The 11,291-nt window shown below is 42.9% G+C and overlaps 1 protein-coding gene across 1 annotated transcript; it reads left to right on the forward strand.

Annotated features, from left to right (window-relative positions):
* The first annotated feature begins 403 nt into the window (after positions 1-403).
* Positions 404-11,057, forward strand: abcb10 (ATP-binding cassette, sub-family B (MDR/TAP), member 10). The gene is made up of 14 exons (XM_080502047.1): positions 404-1,187; positions 1,846-2,052; positions 2,816-3,018; positions 4,552-4,686; positions 4,987-5,133; positions 6,059-6,194; positions 6,289-6,384; positions 7,003-7,212; positions 7,356-7,435; positions 7,578-7,758; positions 8,088-8,131; positions 8,402-8,436; positions 9,004-9,062; positions 9,821-11,057. Exons 1-14 carry the CDS (start codon positions 824-826, stop codon positions 10,012-10,014), a joined length of 2,091 nt encoding a protein of 696 aa, XP_080358173.1. The 5' UTR covers positions 404-823; the 3' UTR covers positions 10,015-11,057.
* The last annotated feature ends 234 nt before the right edge of the window (positions 11,058-11,291 follow it).

The raw sequence follows: 11,291 nt of genomic DNA on the forward strand, positions 1-11,291 counted from the left end.
GATAAAAAACAATCTAAAGAGCGGTGGTTACGTTTTACGTAAATTTTGGACGGATTTCTGCATAAACAACGTTTTTGATAATAAAACATCCTTATTATAACTAAAATATATTCGAAATTAGAGAAGCAAATAATTGAATACTCAGAAAACGTACATTTCATTCTTATTTAGCTAAGAATTGTGTTTCTTCGCGGGCTATATGTTTCTGTTTGAGCTTAATGAAAACGAATCATATAACTTCGACTATAGTTTTTAATCAATACTTTAGTTGTGTATTTATTATTTAAAACTCTTGAGAATTGATCATCGCTTTTCAGATTGGAGCGCGATTGGTTCTGTCTGGGGAAAGTTTGCTTACATGGGCAGCCATTGAATTTCCGTCTAGGAGGAAGAATATGGTGTGTACAACAAACCAGGGTCACCTTTCCCACTTCATTATTGTCCCGGGTACATCAGATCCGTGTTTGTGAGAAGACTCGGTGTCGGTGAGTTTCGGGGGGGGGTGGGGGGCTTGTGTCCGGCGCCTTGGCGGCAGATGTCAGTGACAGGCTGGGTGTTGGTAGCAGTTCGGAGATAAGAGATAAAAGTGGGCTAAAGGCGGCTGTGAGGGGCAGATAAAACCAACAATAACGGTTAAAACTCGGACATGGAGCAGCCACAAACTCTCCAGCTGGACCACTGAGGACTCATACACCGACATGTGTCCTTTGGAGGAATTAACAAGCATCGAGACTTTCAGCCACTGAATCTGAAAAAACAACAACAGCCCAAAATTTGTGTGTTTTCAACAACTTTAAAAAAAAAAAAAAAAAAAAAACGGAATATGCGGCTTTTAATTGGCACGTTGAACTGCACGCACTCGGCTCGTTTGTTCAAGCTGAAGCTAACCCAGCCCAGGACGTTGTGGCTGGAGCACCGACCCGGCCTGTCCGCCGCCGCCTCCCCCCGGAGGAGGAGAGTGTGGCCCGGGGTCAGGGCCACGCTTCACCCGACGCAGCCCGCCTCTCCCGGGCCCTTCTGGTACCCTCACCCGGTTCGCTGTGTGCTCGGTACACACACACCTGTTGCCTTCGCCAGCTCCTCGGCCGCCGAGTCAGAAAAGACCCCCCAGACACCCAGCACGGTACCCGTGGAGGATGTCAAGAGGCTACTGGGTCTGGCTCACCCGGAGAGATGGCGCCTGGCCGGTAAGAACCCCTCCATAATAAGTGGGGGATCCCTTCATTTCATCTCACCAAATAGCACCCAATATTATTGACGAGGAGCCTCCGGATTGATAAAAAAAAAAAAAAAGTCATTAACTGGTAGTGCAAGAGTCACCATCTATTGTCCAGGATGAGTTCAGGACTTTATTCAGTGCAAAAAAAAATCTCCCCGGATCAAACAAAAGAAGTCTTTCATTGTCCCAGAGCAGGTAAATGTCAGAGATAATAGTGAGATTTCTCATCCTCTTACCTCACACATTGTGTAAACTGGGAAAAAACCCTTATAATACCTTGTTGCGTCATCATTTCTCAAGAAGGAAATGCTTTATCTTTAGTCTGAACAGGTCGTTTATGTGTTTAAAGTCCCTCTCTTTGAAAATACTTTGGAATTCTCTTGTAGCTTCTCTCATCATTTCTTCGATTGATTGGAAAAAAAAATAATTGAAGGAATTTAAATCTCCTTGCTTTTTCTGCATAGTTTAGATTTGAGTGTTGCAAATAACACATGTCGTCCAAATAAGATATTCCAACACCAATTCAAAGTACATTTTTTCTTTCTTTTCACTATTTATGAAAACAATGAATGTATCTTCTTTCCCGTTCTCTCTTCTCTCTCTCTCTCTCCCTCTGTCAACCCCAGCTGCCATCGGCTTCCTCACCGTCTCCAGCGCAGTGACCATGTCCGCCCCCTTCTTCCTGGGCAAAGTGATTGACACCATTTACGGCGGTGGCACCGACATGGAGACGATGACGGCCTCTTTAACATCACTGTGTCTCATGCTGACCGGAGTGTTTCTGTGTGGCGGAGCAGCCAACGCTGCCAGAGTCTACCTCATGCAGGTCTCAGGTGAGATTAGCCCCGGGAGTTTACTCTGAATGCAGACACACTTCCATTGAAATGGTAAAAAAAAAAAAAAAACACTGACCTGTTTATTTCGTCAAGCATTTTAATGAACTGATCAAATGTGGACACGTCTGTTCTGTTTCCACTCTAGGAAAGAGTCATTTTCATAAATAACTGGCACATGTGCATGCGTTTGTTATATATGAAGCTCCCTTTGTTGAAATGTTGGGGGTTATTTTTAATTCTTTTAAACAAACAATTCACTCTTTGTTTTCTTTAGCAATATAGCCTTTTGTTCATAGAAATGTATTATGTACAGTGTCTAGAAATAGTTTAATCTTATAAGTCTAAAAATAACTGACAAACCAATATGTTTCTAAATGATATTGTAATTTATTTGAGGTGCATTTGTACTGTAGTTACTTGTTGCCAGTAATTAGATTTTCTGTTTGTGGGCAGAATGAATAGGTGTGATTGAAGTGGTTGTTTTTTTTTTATTGAAGGGTCACCTTTCCCAATAAAAGGGAGGCATTTTTTTAAACCATGATATACTACAAAATATGATTTGAACCAAGTGTGTATTTATCTTTTTTACTTATTTTTTTTAATATTTAATAATATGCATCGAAACGAGCTCTGTTCTGAGAACTCAAACTGTACATCTTCTATCAGTCAGAGTAACTCATCCATTCTTATCTGATGTCTAAATAATCCGTGCTGATTTCTTTTCACCTCCTTCTCCTTCACTTGTCTTTCCTCTCCTCAGGCCAGCAGATAGTTCGTAATCTCCGTGCCTCTGTCTTCTCCTCCATCCTCAGACAAGAAGTGGCATTTTTTGACAGGAATAGGACCGGCGAGCTTATTAACCGCCTCTCGGCGGACACAACGGTCGTGGGCCGTTCAATCACCGACAACCTGTCAGACGGGTTGAGAGCCGTCGCGCAGGCAGCTGCTGGTGTCAGCATGATGGTGAGTGTGGCCCGCTGAATGGTCGTCTGAATGAGGGGTCATCCTACATTATTCATGGATGTGTTATGTGTGTGAAAATTGAATATTCTGATTTTATTTTTTTTTGTAACAAAACAAGCTTGCTGAGAATCCTGTCACCCTCAACACTAAAACGTGCCTCCTACAGTGATTAACAACTAGAAAACGATTGTATCGGTGTGAGAAGTGAGTAACGGTACGACGTGCAATCCCTACTGTGACGCGTCACTGAGTTACGGTTTAATTTCCCCAACTCTAAATCGTCACGCTTCAGTGTGGCAGTCTTGCTCATCACCCTCTGGTACTCACACAGAGACAGCCTTCCCACTCACCGTACTTTTATTTGAACTCGAACTCAAAGCATACCCCACAGACACGGCCTCTTTCAGGCTTCGGCTTGCTGTCCTCCCGCTCCGGCAGCCCCCGTATCCGGGAAGCTCCGCCTCCCCCGGGTCAAAAGGCGAACTCAGCATCTGATGCGAGTCAGGTATGCCGCCTCGCCTGTCTGCCACGTTAAGTTGTTCGGTAATACGACCGCGACCAGTGTCGGCTGCAGGGGGGGGCAGCCAGTTTTGTCGCAAGGAAGAGCCGTCAACTTTGTAGACAATTTCCAAAACGTCTTGTCTTTCCTGCTCTTTACTTTGACGTTGCGCTCGGCGCTCTGCAGGACTGTCGTAAAGCAGGTTCTCCCAAGTACTTCCGCGTCAGTACGAGGAAACGGCTACGTTCAGGTGAAGGAGTGCCTCGTCTTGCTCAATCTCTGCACACACAAAAGATGTGAGTCAGACACTGTTTACGTTTTTGTTATTTTTAGAGTTGCTAATTAAAAGTATATCAACTAAGCTTCTTTTTTTTCCAGTGCATTAGTAAAACCAGGTGAATTCGATAGTTGAGATGATAAACGGATTGGAACTGGCTTCATGAAATAAAGAAAAAAATATGTCAGAGCATAGTAAAACATTTCATGGTGCTTTCCATTACAAATAAGGGAAAAGTTGTATATTAACAGACGTTACGTTCAAGTGACTGGCACTTTCTTGAAACTGAGGGTTTAGTTGTTTACGAGGGTGGTCAAAAATCCAACAAATGAAAAAGAAAAAATTCAGGTACACTATTTGAGTCCCTGACGATTGTTTCTCGTGTTTTAATACAAGATGCTTGCGGTCAGGTTCATAGAGAAAAGGTGTGGTGAACATTTTTCAGATCGATAAATATTGTTGCTCTTCACAGTTCAATGATCTTTTGTTTGTGTCGTACATCACGAAGTCTAAAATAATCCGTTGTGTTTATTGTCACAACAGAAGTCAGGTAAGCACACATTAAAAATAAATGAGTGGGTGTGGTAATAGTTTGTTCTTTGTCGTATTTAGTAACGCAAACAGTTCTTATTATTGTGACCGTCTTTTGATGCACATCTCCACTACTCCGTCATTTAAAAAAAAAAAAAAAAAAAGTTCTTAATTCCTCCGTCGTTTCCATTGATTGTTGCTTTGCCATTTCCCTCTGCTTCTCCAGTTCTACGTTTCCCCCAGTCTGGCGAGCTTTGTGTTGCTGATTGTTCCTCCCATGGCTTTACTGGCAGTCGTCTATGGCAGATACCTGCGAACCATCTCCAAACGCACACAGGATGCACTTGCACAAGCCACACAGGTACGCCCACGGCCCGGAGAAGCGGCTCAGAACAATATTGAAAGTGAGATTGAATAGTTGGGTTTTTAATCACATTTCTTAGTTTGATCAGTTTTACTTAGTGTTTTCGACATCATTTTAAAGAAGCTCTGTTTAAATAACACTGCTGTGCCGTTTGTTCATCTCTGTCTGTGCGCTGAATAATGTGCCGTGCGGTCACTTAATTAAATCGGCGGATAAAGTAAATTTGCTCGTCCCTTTTTAATTTTCACTCCTCAAAGTCGTCATGCAAAGCGTGTGTTTGTGTGTGTGTGTGTGTAGTTGGCGGAGGAGCGAATCAGCAACGTGCGGACGGTCAGGGCTTTTGGCAAAGAGCTGTCAGAGGTCAACGCATACATCCAGAAGGCGAACCATGTCCTCACACTGGCCCAGAAAGAAGCCGTATTACGAGCTGGTTTCTTTGGAGTGGTGAGTGCTTGTGTGTGTGTGTGTGTGTGTGTGTGTGTGTGCGTTTGTGTGCCCTCATGCAATCCACCTCCACACTGGAGAAACGAGACGTTACACATTGCCTTTTGAAACCCTGTTTCAGGTTTGTCACAACACCACATCCTTATAAAAGAGAAGCTTCATCGGTTTAAAAAAAAAAAAAAAGGTTGTTCATTTATCCATGGAGACCATATAAAGAGCACAAAGGTCAGTCCTGAAGAGCCAATCCTGTTCCACATCTTTCTGCCTCAGCACACCTGCTTTTTATTAACTGGCTCATGATCAGACTGTCTCTACGGCTCAATGCCCACCAAGCTTGTATTCTTTAACATTTTGCACCAGTTCAGCTTGGTTGTATGTTAGGTTATTCTTATCCGAGGGTTAAATACATCTTACTTGATTACACACCGCTGTGTCAGTGATGATACATGAAGTGATATTGAAAACCTTCCTTGTACTGGATTGATTCTGCACCACGGTGTCGACAATAAACACTAAAGACCAGACGGCCTTCATGGAGAACTCTTTGAATTTGACCATTTTGAACTTGGCAAAGCTAATAAATAGGATGTTATGACGCAGGATGTTTACAAAATGAAGTATCTTTATTCTTTGTCTCTCTGATGAGCTTTGTCTGAAATGTCTGCACCAGTGGTCCTTCTGAGTCCGGATCCTCCTCTGATTCATATCTCGACCGGTAATTAATATCAACAGGTGATAAACGGCTCTCTGTCCGTGCTTCGTGAACTGTAGTTTGTAACCGATGCAGGGAGAGACTGGAGGCTAAACTGCCCGTCGGGCTCATCCGGCAGGTTTCCAGATTAGGCAGTAATCGGCGCTGTGAGAGGGAGAAGCAGCGACGCCAGACGCTGCGCTAATCGAATCACACCGCGTCTGTGTTTTCCAGACCGGTCTCAGTGGAAACGTCATGATACTGTCGGTGCTCTATAAAGGAGGCCTCCTGATGGCCAGCCAGCACATGACTGTGGGGGAGCTCTCGTCGTTCCTCATGTACACCTTCTGGGTGGGCATCAGTATAGCAGGTAACGAGCGCTTATTGCTCTGAGGGTTTACGTCTGTGCCTGCCGTTTCTTGTTTCCTAACGGGTGTGGCGGTTTTGTTCATTTTAACCTGCAGGTCTGAGTTCGTTCTACTCCGAGCTGATGAAGGGTTTCGGTGCAGGATCGCGACTGTGGGAGCTGCTGGACAGAAAGCCCGAGTTCACTTTGGATGGTTGGTTATAGAGACATTCAGAGCTCCTGTTTCTGTTTATCATTTGACTTCAGTCAACAGCATACGCAATCTTGAGTCGTTCCTTGGAATGTGAGGATTTTTATCTGTTGTAATTGCACGTTAGCTGGGAATCCTCACACATCTTTTAAGCTTTTTATTTACTCTTCAGCACAGAATCTACAACTCATTAGTGTTTTATACGAGGTTCATTTTCATTTTCAGTATCAACACCTTTCTTGGCTAACAACTTCAGTGACTTTGAACAAAAGGATTATTTTGCCTCAAACAGCTCTTGACAATATTACTCACGTCTGGTAAAATAGTCTTCATCCTTGGTTAAACAAATCATGTTTTTTTTTTTCCCCCTTCAGTATAATGGCCTACGTCAACAAAGTCCACATTTTATTTTTAGCCTAAATTGGAGTACAGTTGAAATTTGTCGAATATCTAATATTTGGTTCGGGTTTTTTTGGAATGTACATGAATACTAAGACCAGTCCTGTGAAATTTTGACAATATGTAAGATACATTTGTTTTCATTATGATTATTGTTTTAATTTTTTTAGCCCCCAGTACTCGACAGGGCCTCATGTCCGTCTTTGTCTGCCGTTTCTACAGAAGGTCAAGTCATCGCTCAAGACCAGTTCAAAGGCCAGCTGGAGTTCTGTGACGTCACCTTTGCCTACCCAACACGTAAGGAGGCGCCTATTTTCCAGAATCTCAGCGTGTCGGTCCCACCCGGCACCATCATGGCGATAGTGGGGTCCAGTGGATCGGGGAAATCAACCCTGGTGTCACTGCTGCTCAGGCTGTATGACCCCGATACTGGTGAGAACAAGCTTTGTTCTTTTTTTTCTCCCTTTACAACAACTAGCAATTAATCAGTCGAAACTGGAAATGAGCATGGCTGTACCAGATGGTGATTTAAAAAAAATTTTTTTTCCCTCCTATAAATGACATCTGTTCTCCAGGTATTATCACTATCGATGGTCATGACATCAGGAATCTGAATCCCTGCTGGCTCAGGAGTCACATTGGAACCGTCAGCCAGGTAATAAACGTGTATTTGAGAGTAAACAGCAGGTACAATAAATCCACTGGACAAGGTGTGTACTTAAGTTTATAATAGGTACCCAGAACTAATAGATTGCGGTTGTTTTGTTTGTTTGTTTTTTTTTCCTCCTCTCCCTCAGGAGCCGGTGTTGTTTTCCTGCTCTGTGAGAGAGAACATCGCATACGGTGCCTTGGACCCCGCTGCTGTGACCACAGAGGACATCTACAGAGCGGCCCGAGTGGCAAACGCCTACGATTTCATTCAGACGTTTCCTCTGGGCTTTGACACCGTGGTGGGGGAGAAAGGAGTGCTGCTGTCAGGTGAGGAGGCTCAGACATGATGCAGAGACGAGACAAAAGTCCTTTTCTTTTGAAATCTTCAAAAAAAGACTTTACGGGTGAGCATTTATTCTGTGGCCCACGTCTTTCTTACTGACCTCTTCACGGGATCTTTGACCAAAGCTTTAAAGTAGTTGACTTCAAAATGAATTTCAGATGTTGTTCCTAATTTTATTCCATGGAGTTTTTCTTCGTAAATATAAGTCATATAGCTGTAAAAGCTATTCATGATTGGCTACGGGCCTACGTGTATATTAGATACCATTATAATATATATGTTCATATAGATTACTTGTGTGTTTGTTTGCCAGGTGGTCAGAAGCAGAGGATAGCCATTGCCAGAGCTCTACTGAAGGTAAGCACAGCAGCATGTTGTTTGACTGATTAACCCAAAGGAAAAAAAAGCGGCACACCTCTGCTAATCAACTGACCGGCAGTTACGTAGTATTGTCCCATTATATTGCCCCCTTTGGTTGTTTATTAACCAGGTTAATAGTGAAACAGCTGATACTGGTCAGGCTGTTGTCAATTTTTGTCGAATCACTTAAAGGAACGTCATTTTAAATGTAATCTTTTAATTTCTAAGAACCAAATTTGAATCTAAAATGCTGTTTGCTTTCCACAGAATCCGAAGATTCTGCTTTTGGATGAGGCGACAAGGTGAGCTATACAGGAGCACCACTCCCATTTATCCATCTGGACTGGTCTTTAGATTAATTCTGATACAGCCCTGCAACGGGACTTGTGGAGATTGTGTTGCTGTCAAAGGGCAGTGATAGAAAATCTTCAAAATCCATCAATGCAATTGGCAGGGGAAGTTTCAAGAATTTTGACTAAAAACACTATTGTAATATGTTGGAAAGTTAAAATCTGAAAAGCTTGCCCATAGTTCATAATTTGTTCCTTTATTTTCTCATAATGGAATGCATTTTCTTACTGGATTTATGTAAAAAAGCTCGAGTGCATTTTTTGCTCAACATGCATTTCTGATGCTTTAACTAGTCTTTCTGTATTGAGGCCAAAACACCAGAGTCGTCTTTGTATTACGAGAAGTTTCATAGTGTTTTATTTTCTCATCAGTGAATTGACTCCATAATTAATTCTCAAGCTGCGCCTATGTCAGTGCTTAAACAAAATCTAACATTTAATCTGTGACTGTCTTTATCCGATTGATCAAAATGTAGAGAAATACAGAAGTACAGTTTGCTAACCTATTTTTTTCTTCAGTGCACTGGATTCTCAGAACGAGTTCCTTGTTCAGGAGGCATTGGAGCGTCTCATGGAAGGTAGATCTATCAGTTCTCATCAGTCATTCTGTGATCAGTAGATTTCGGGGGGGCTTGTTAACAATTGACCGTGTTTGATTTTTTATTTTTTTTTTAATGCTTGTGACATAAGTCACAATGATAAACTTGTCCTTTCTCTGGTTTTTGACGTGTAGAGAATATAGACCGTTGGTTTTTTTTTGTCAGTTATTATGACCATGCGAAGTATGAAACTGTGAACCAACTGGTTTGAAAGTTTAAAACATCTGGCGAAGAGGCCGAAAGACTGATGACAAACAGGACCGTCGAGCAGGATTTCATTCTCATTTTACACCTCGTGATAGTAAACCAGCTTCAAATACACATTGGCCTTTGGCTGCACTGATCCTGTGTGTATGAAATACAAAGGAAATCGGGAAATACCAGTCGTACGCTCTCATGAGCACATGTGTCACTCACAATATAACATCGACAATTAAGAGAGTCAGACGTTTTACTATCATAGAAAATATGAGCACATTTATAATGTGATGGCAGCAACACTGCTCAAAAATCCAAAAAAGGACAGAACAAAGTACGTTAAATTGGTACATTAAGATTTAACTCGTGCAGGACAGAGAGTGCAGCAATAAAAGTGGTGAAATGTTAATAAAGCTATTCCCGTTGCATACCTTGTCCTCGAATTTTAATGGAAATTAAGTCTATATGTATAATCTGTATAATAATCGAGCTTTTCATTCGTCTCTGCTTTGTCTGCCCTTCCTTCTCCTCATCGACAGGGAGAACAGTGATGATCATCGCTCACCGCCTGTCCACCATTAAGAACGCGGACCAAGTGGCTGTGCTGGACCAGCGGCGTGTGGCCGAGTGCGGCCCCCCCACAGAGCTGCTCGCAAACAGGCAAGGCCTGTTCAGGAAACTGATGGAGAAACAGGCCTTCCTGCAGGAGGAGCAGCAACGAGCCCTGCGCTGACGGGATGAGAGGAAGCACAGATGAAGGGAGGACACAGGTGATGAGGTCAGTACCTGGGGGGGGGGGGGGTCCTGGGCTTTCCCCTCACAGTGGCTTCAAACAACCTGTAAACCTGCTTGGACATAAACAAAAAAACTGAAGTAAAACAGAACTTGGAACTCGAATGAAAGAGAAGAATTGGTGATGCCAGTGGGAAATAAAGGGAGTTTTTTTCTTCATGACTCTGCCGGGAAAGTCTTCTGTGAGGAGCCCCAAACTTGAAATGTGGATCGGGAATTGAGGAAGAAGGAAGCCACGGTGAGGAAAACCAACAAGAGACGAGAGGACAGGACGCTCTGGAGGCTCACTGATTTCGATCTTGTCATGTCCTGCAGTTTGAAAAGAAGAAGATCCGAATCCTCTTCAAGCAAAATTTAAGAGGAAACGTGCAGAAGTACAAATGTGACAGTAAATCCCGTTTCACCATCCTATCACTTTGTTTTCACAACAAAACCAAAAAAAAAAAACAGATGAGTATTTATACACTGATAAATGTATATTTGTTTATGTATGTGTGTCAGTTGAGAAGACTTGAAGCTAACATGAAGAGCCTTTTATTGTTATATTCAGAGAATATGAATGGAAGCAGCTATAATGTAGTGTCAACACTGTGTTGTAAAGCAGAACTGAACACTAGTCTAGATTTTGATTGAAATATGCACATTTGTGACGAGACCTACCAAGCGTGGTCCGGAAAGTCGAAATGCTTGAAACTAATTCCTCCCTTCACCAGGGACCACGGAGAGGCATATTGGTTCACTTCTGTTTAGTTTCTCTTGACATCCTTCTTGTGACATTTGCTTTTGTGGGTTCAACCGACAGCCAGGAAACTGCTAAAAACTGTGTGTGTGTGAGAGCTGATGGAAGTCTGCTGAATGGGCTTGTCTGACGCTCCGCTGGTTTGAAGTGTTTGGTAAGAGGGATGTGTGTGTGTGTGTGTGTGTGTGTGTGTGTGTGTGTGTGTGTGTGTGTGTGTGTGTGTGTGTGTGTGTGTGTGTGTGTGTGTGTCACCTCAAACAATCCTCCCTCCATTTGTCCTTCATTATTTGATCTCATCTCCATTGTTACCTGCAGCAAACCACAATGTTATTTAACTGTACCAGCGAGCGGCTCGAACGTACGACACCACTGCCGACTGCATGCTGCATTAAACTCTTTGTGTGTCCAGCCGCTGTGATGCTCAGTGTTTACAGGAAGTCCACTTGGCCGGCCTTAAATTCTATTTAAACAGCCCTAAG

The sequence above is a fragment of the Blennius ocellaris genome (assembly GCF_963422515.1).
Source record: "Blennius ocellaris genome assembly, chromosome: 1".
In the NCBI taxonomy this organism is placed as follows: Eukaryota; Metazoa; Chordata; class Actinopteri; order Blenniiformes; family Blenniidae; genus Blennius; species Blennius ocellaris.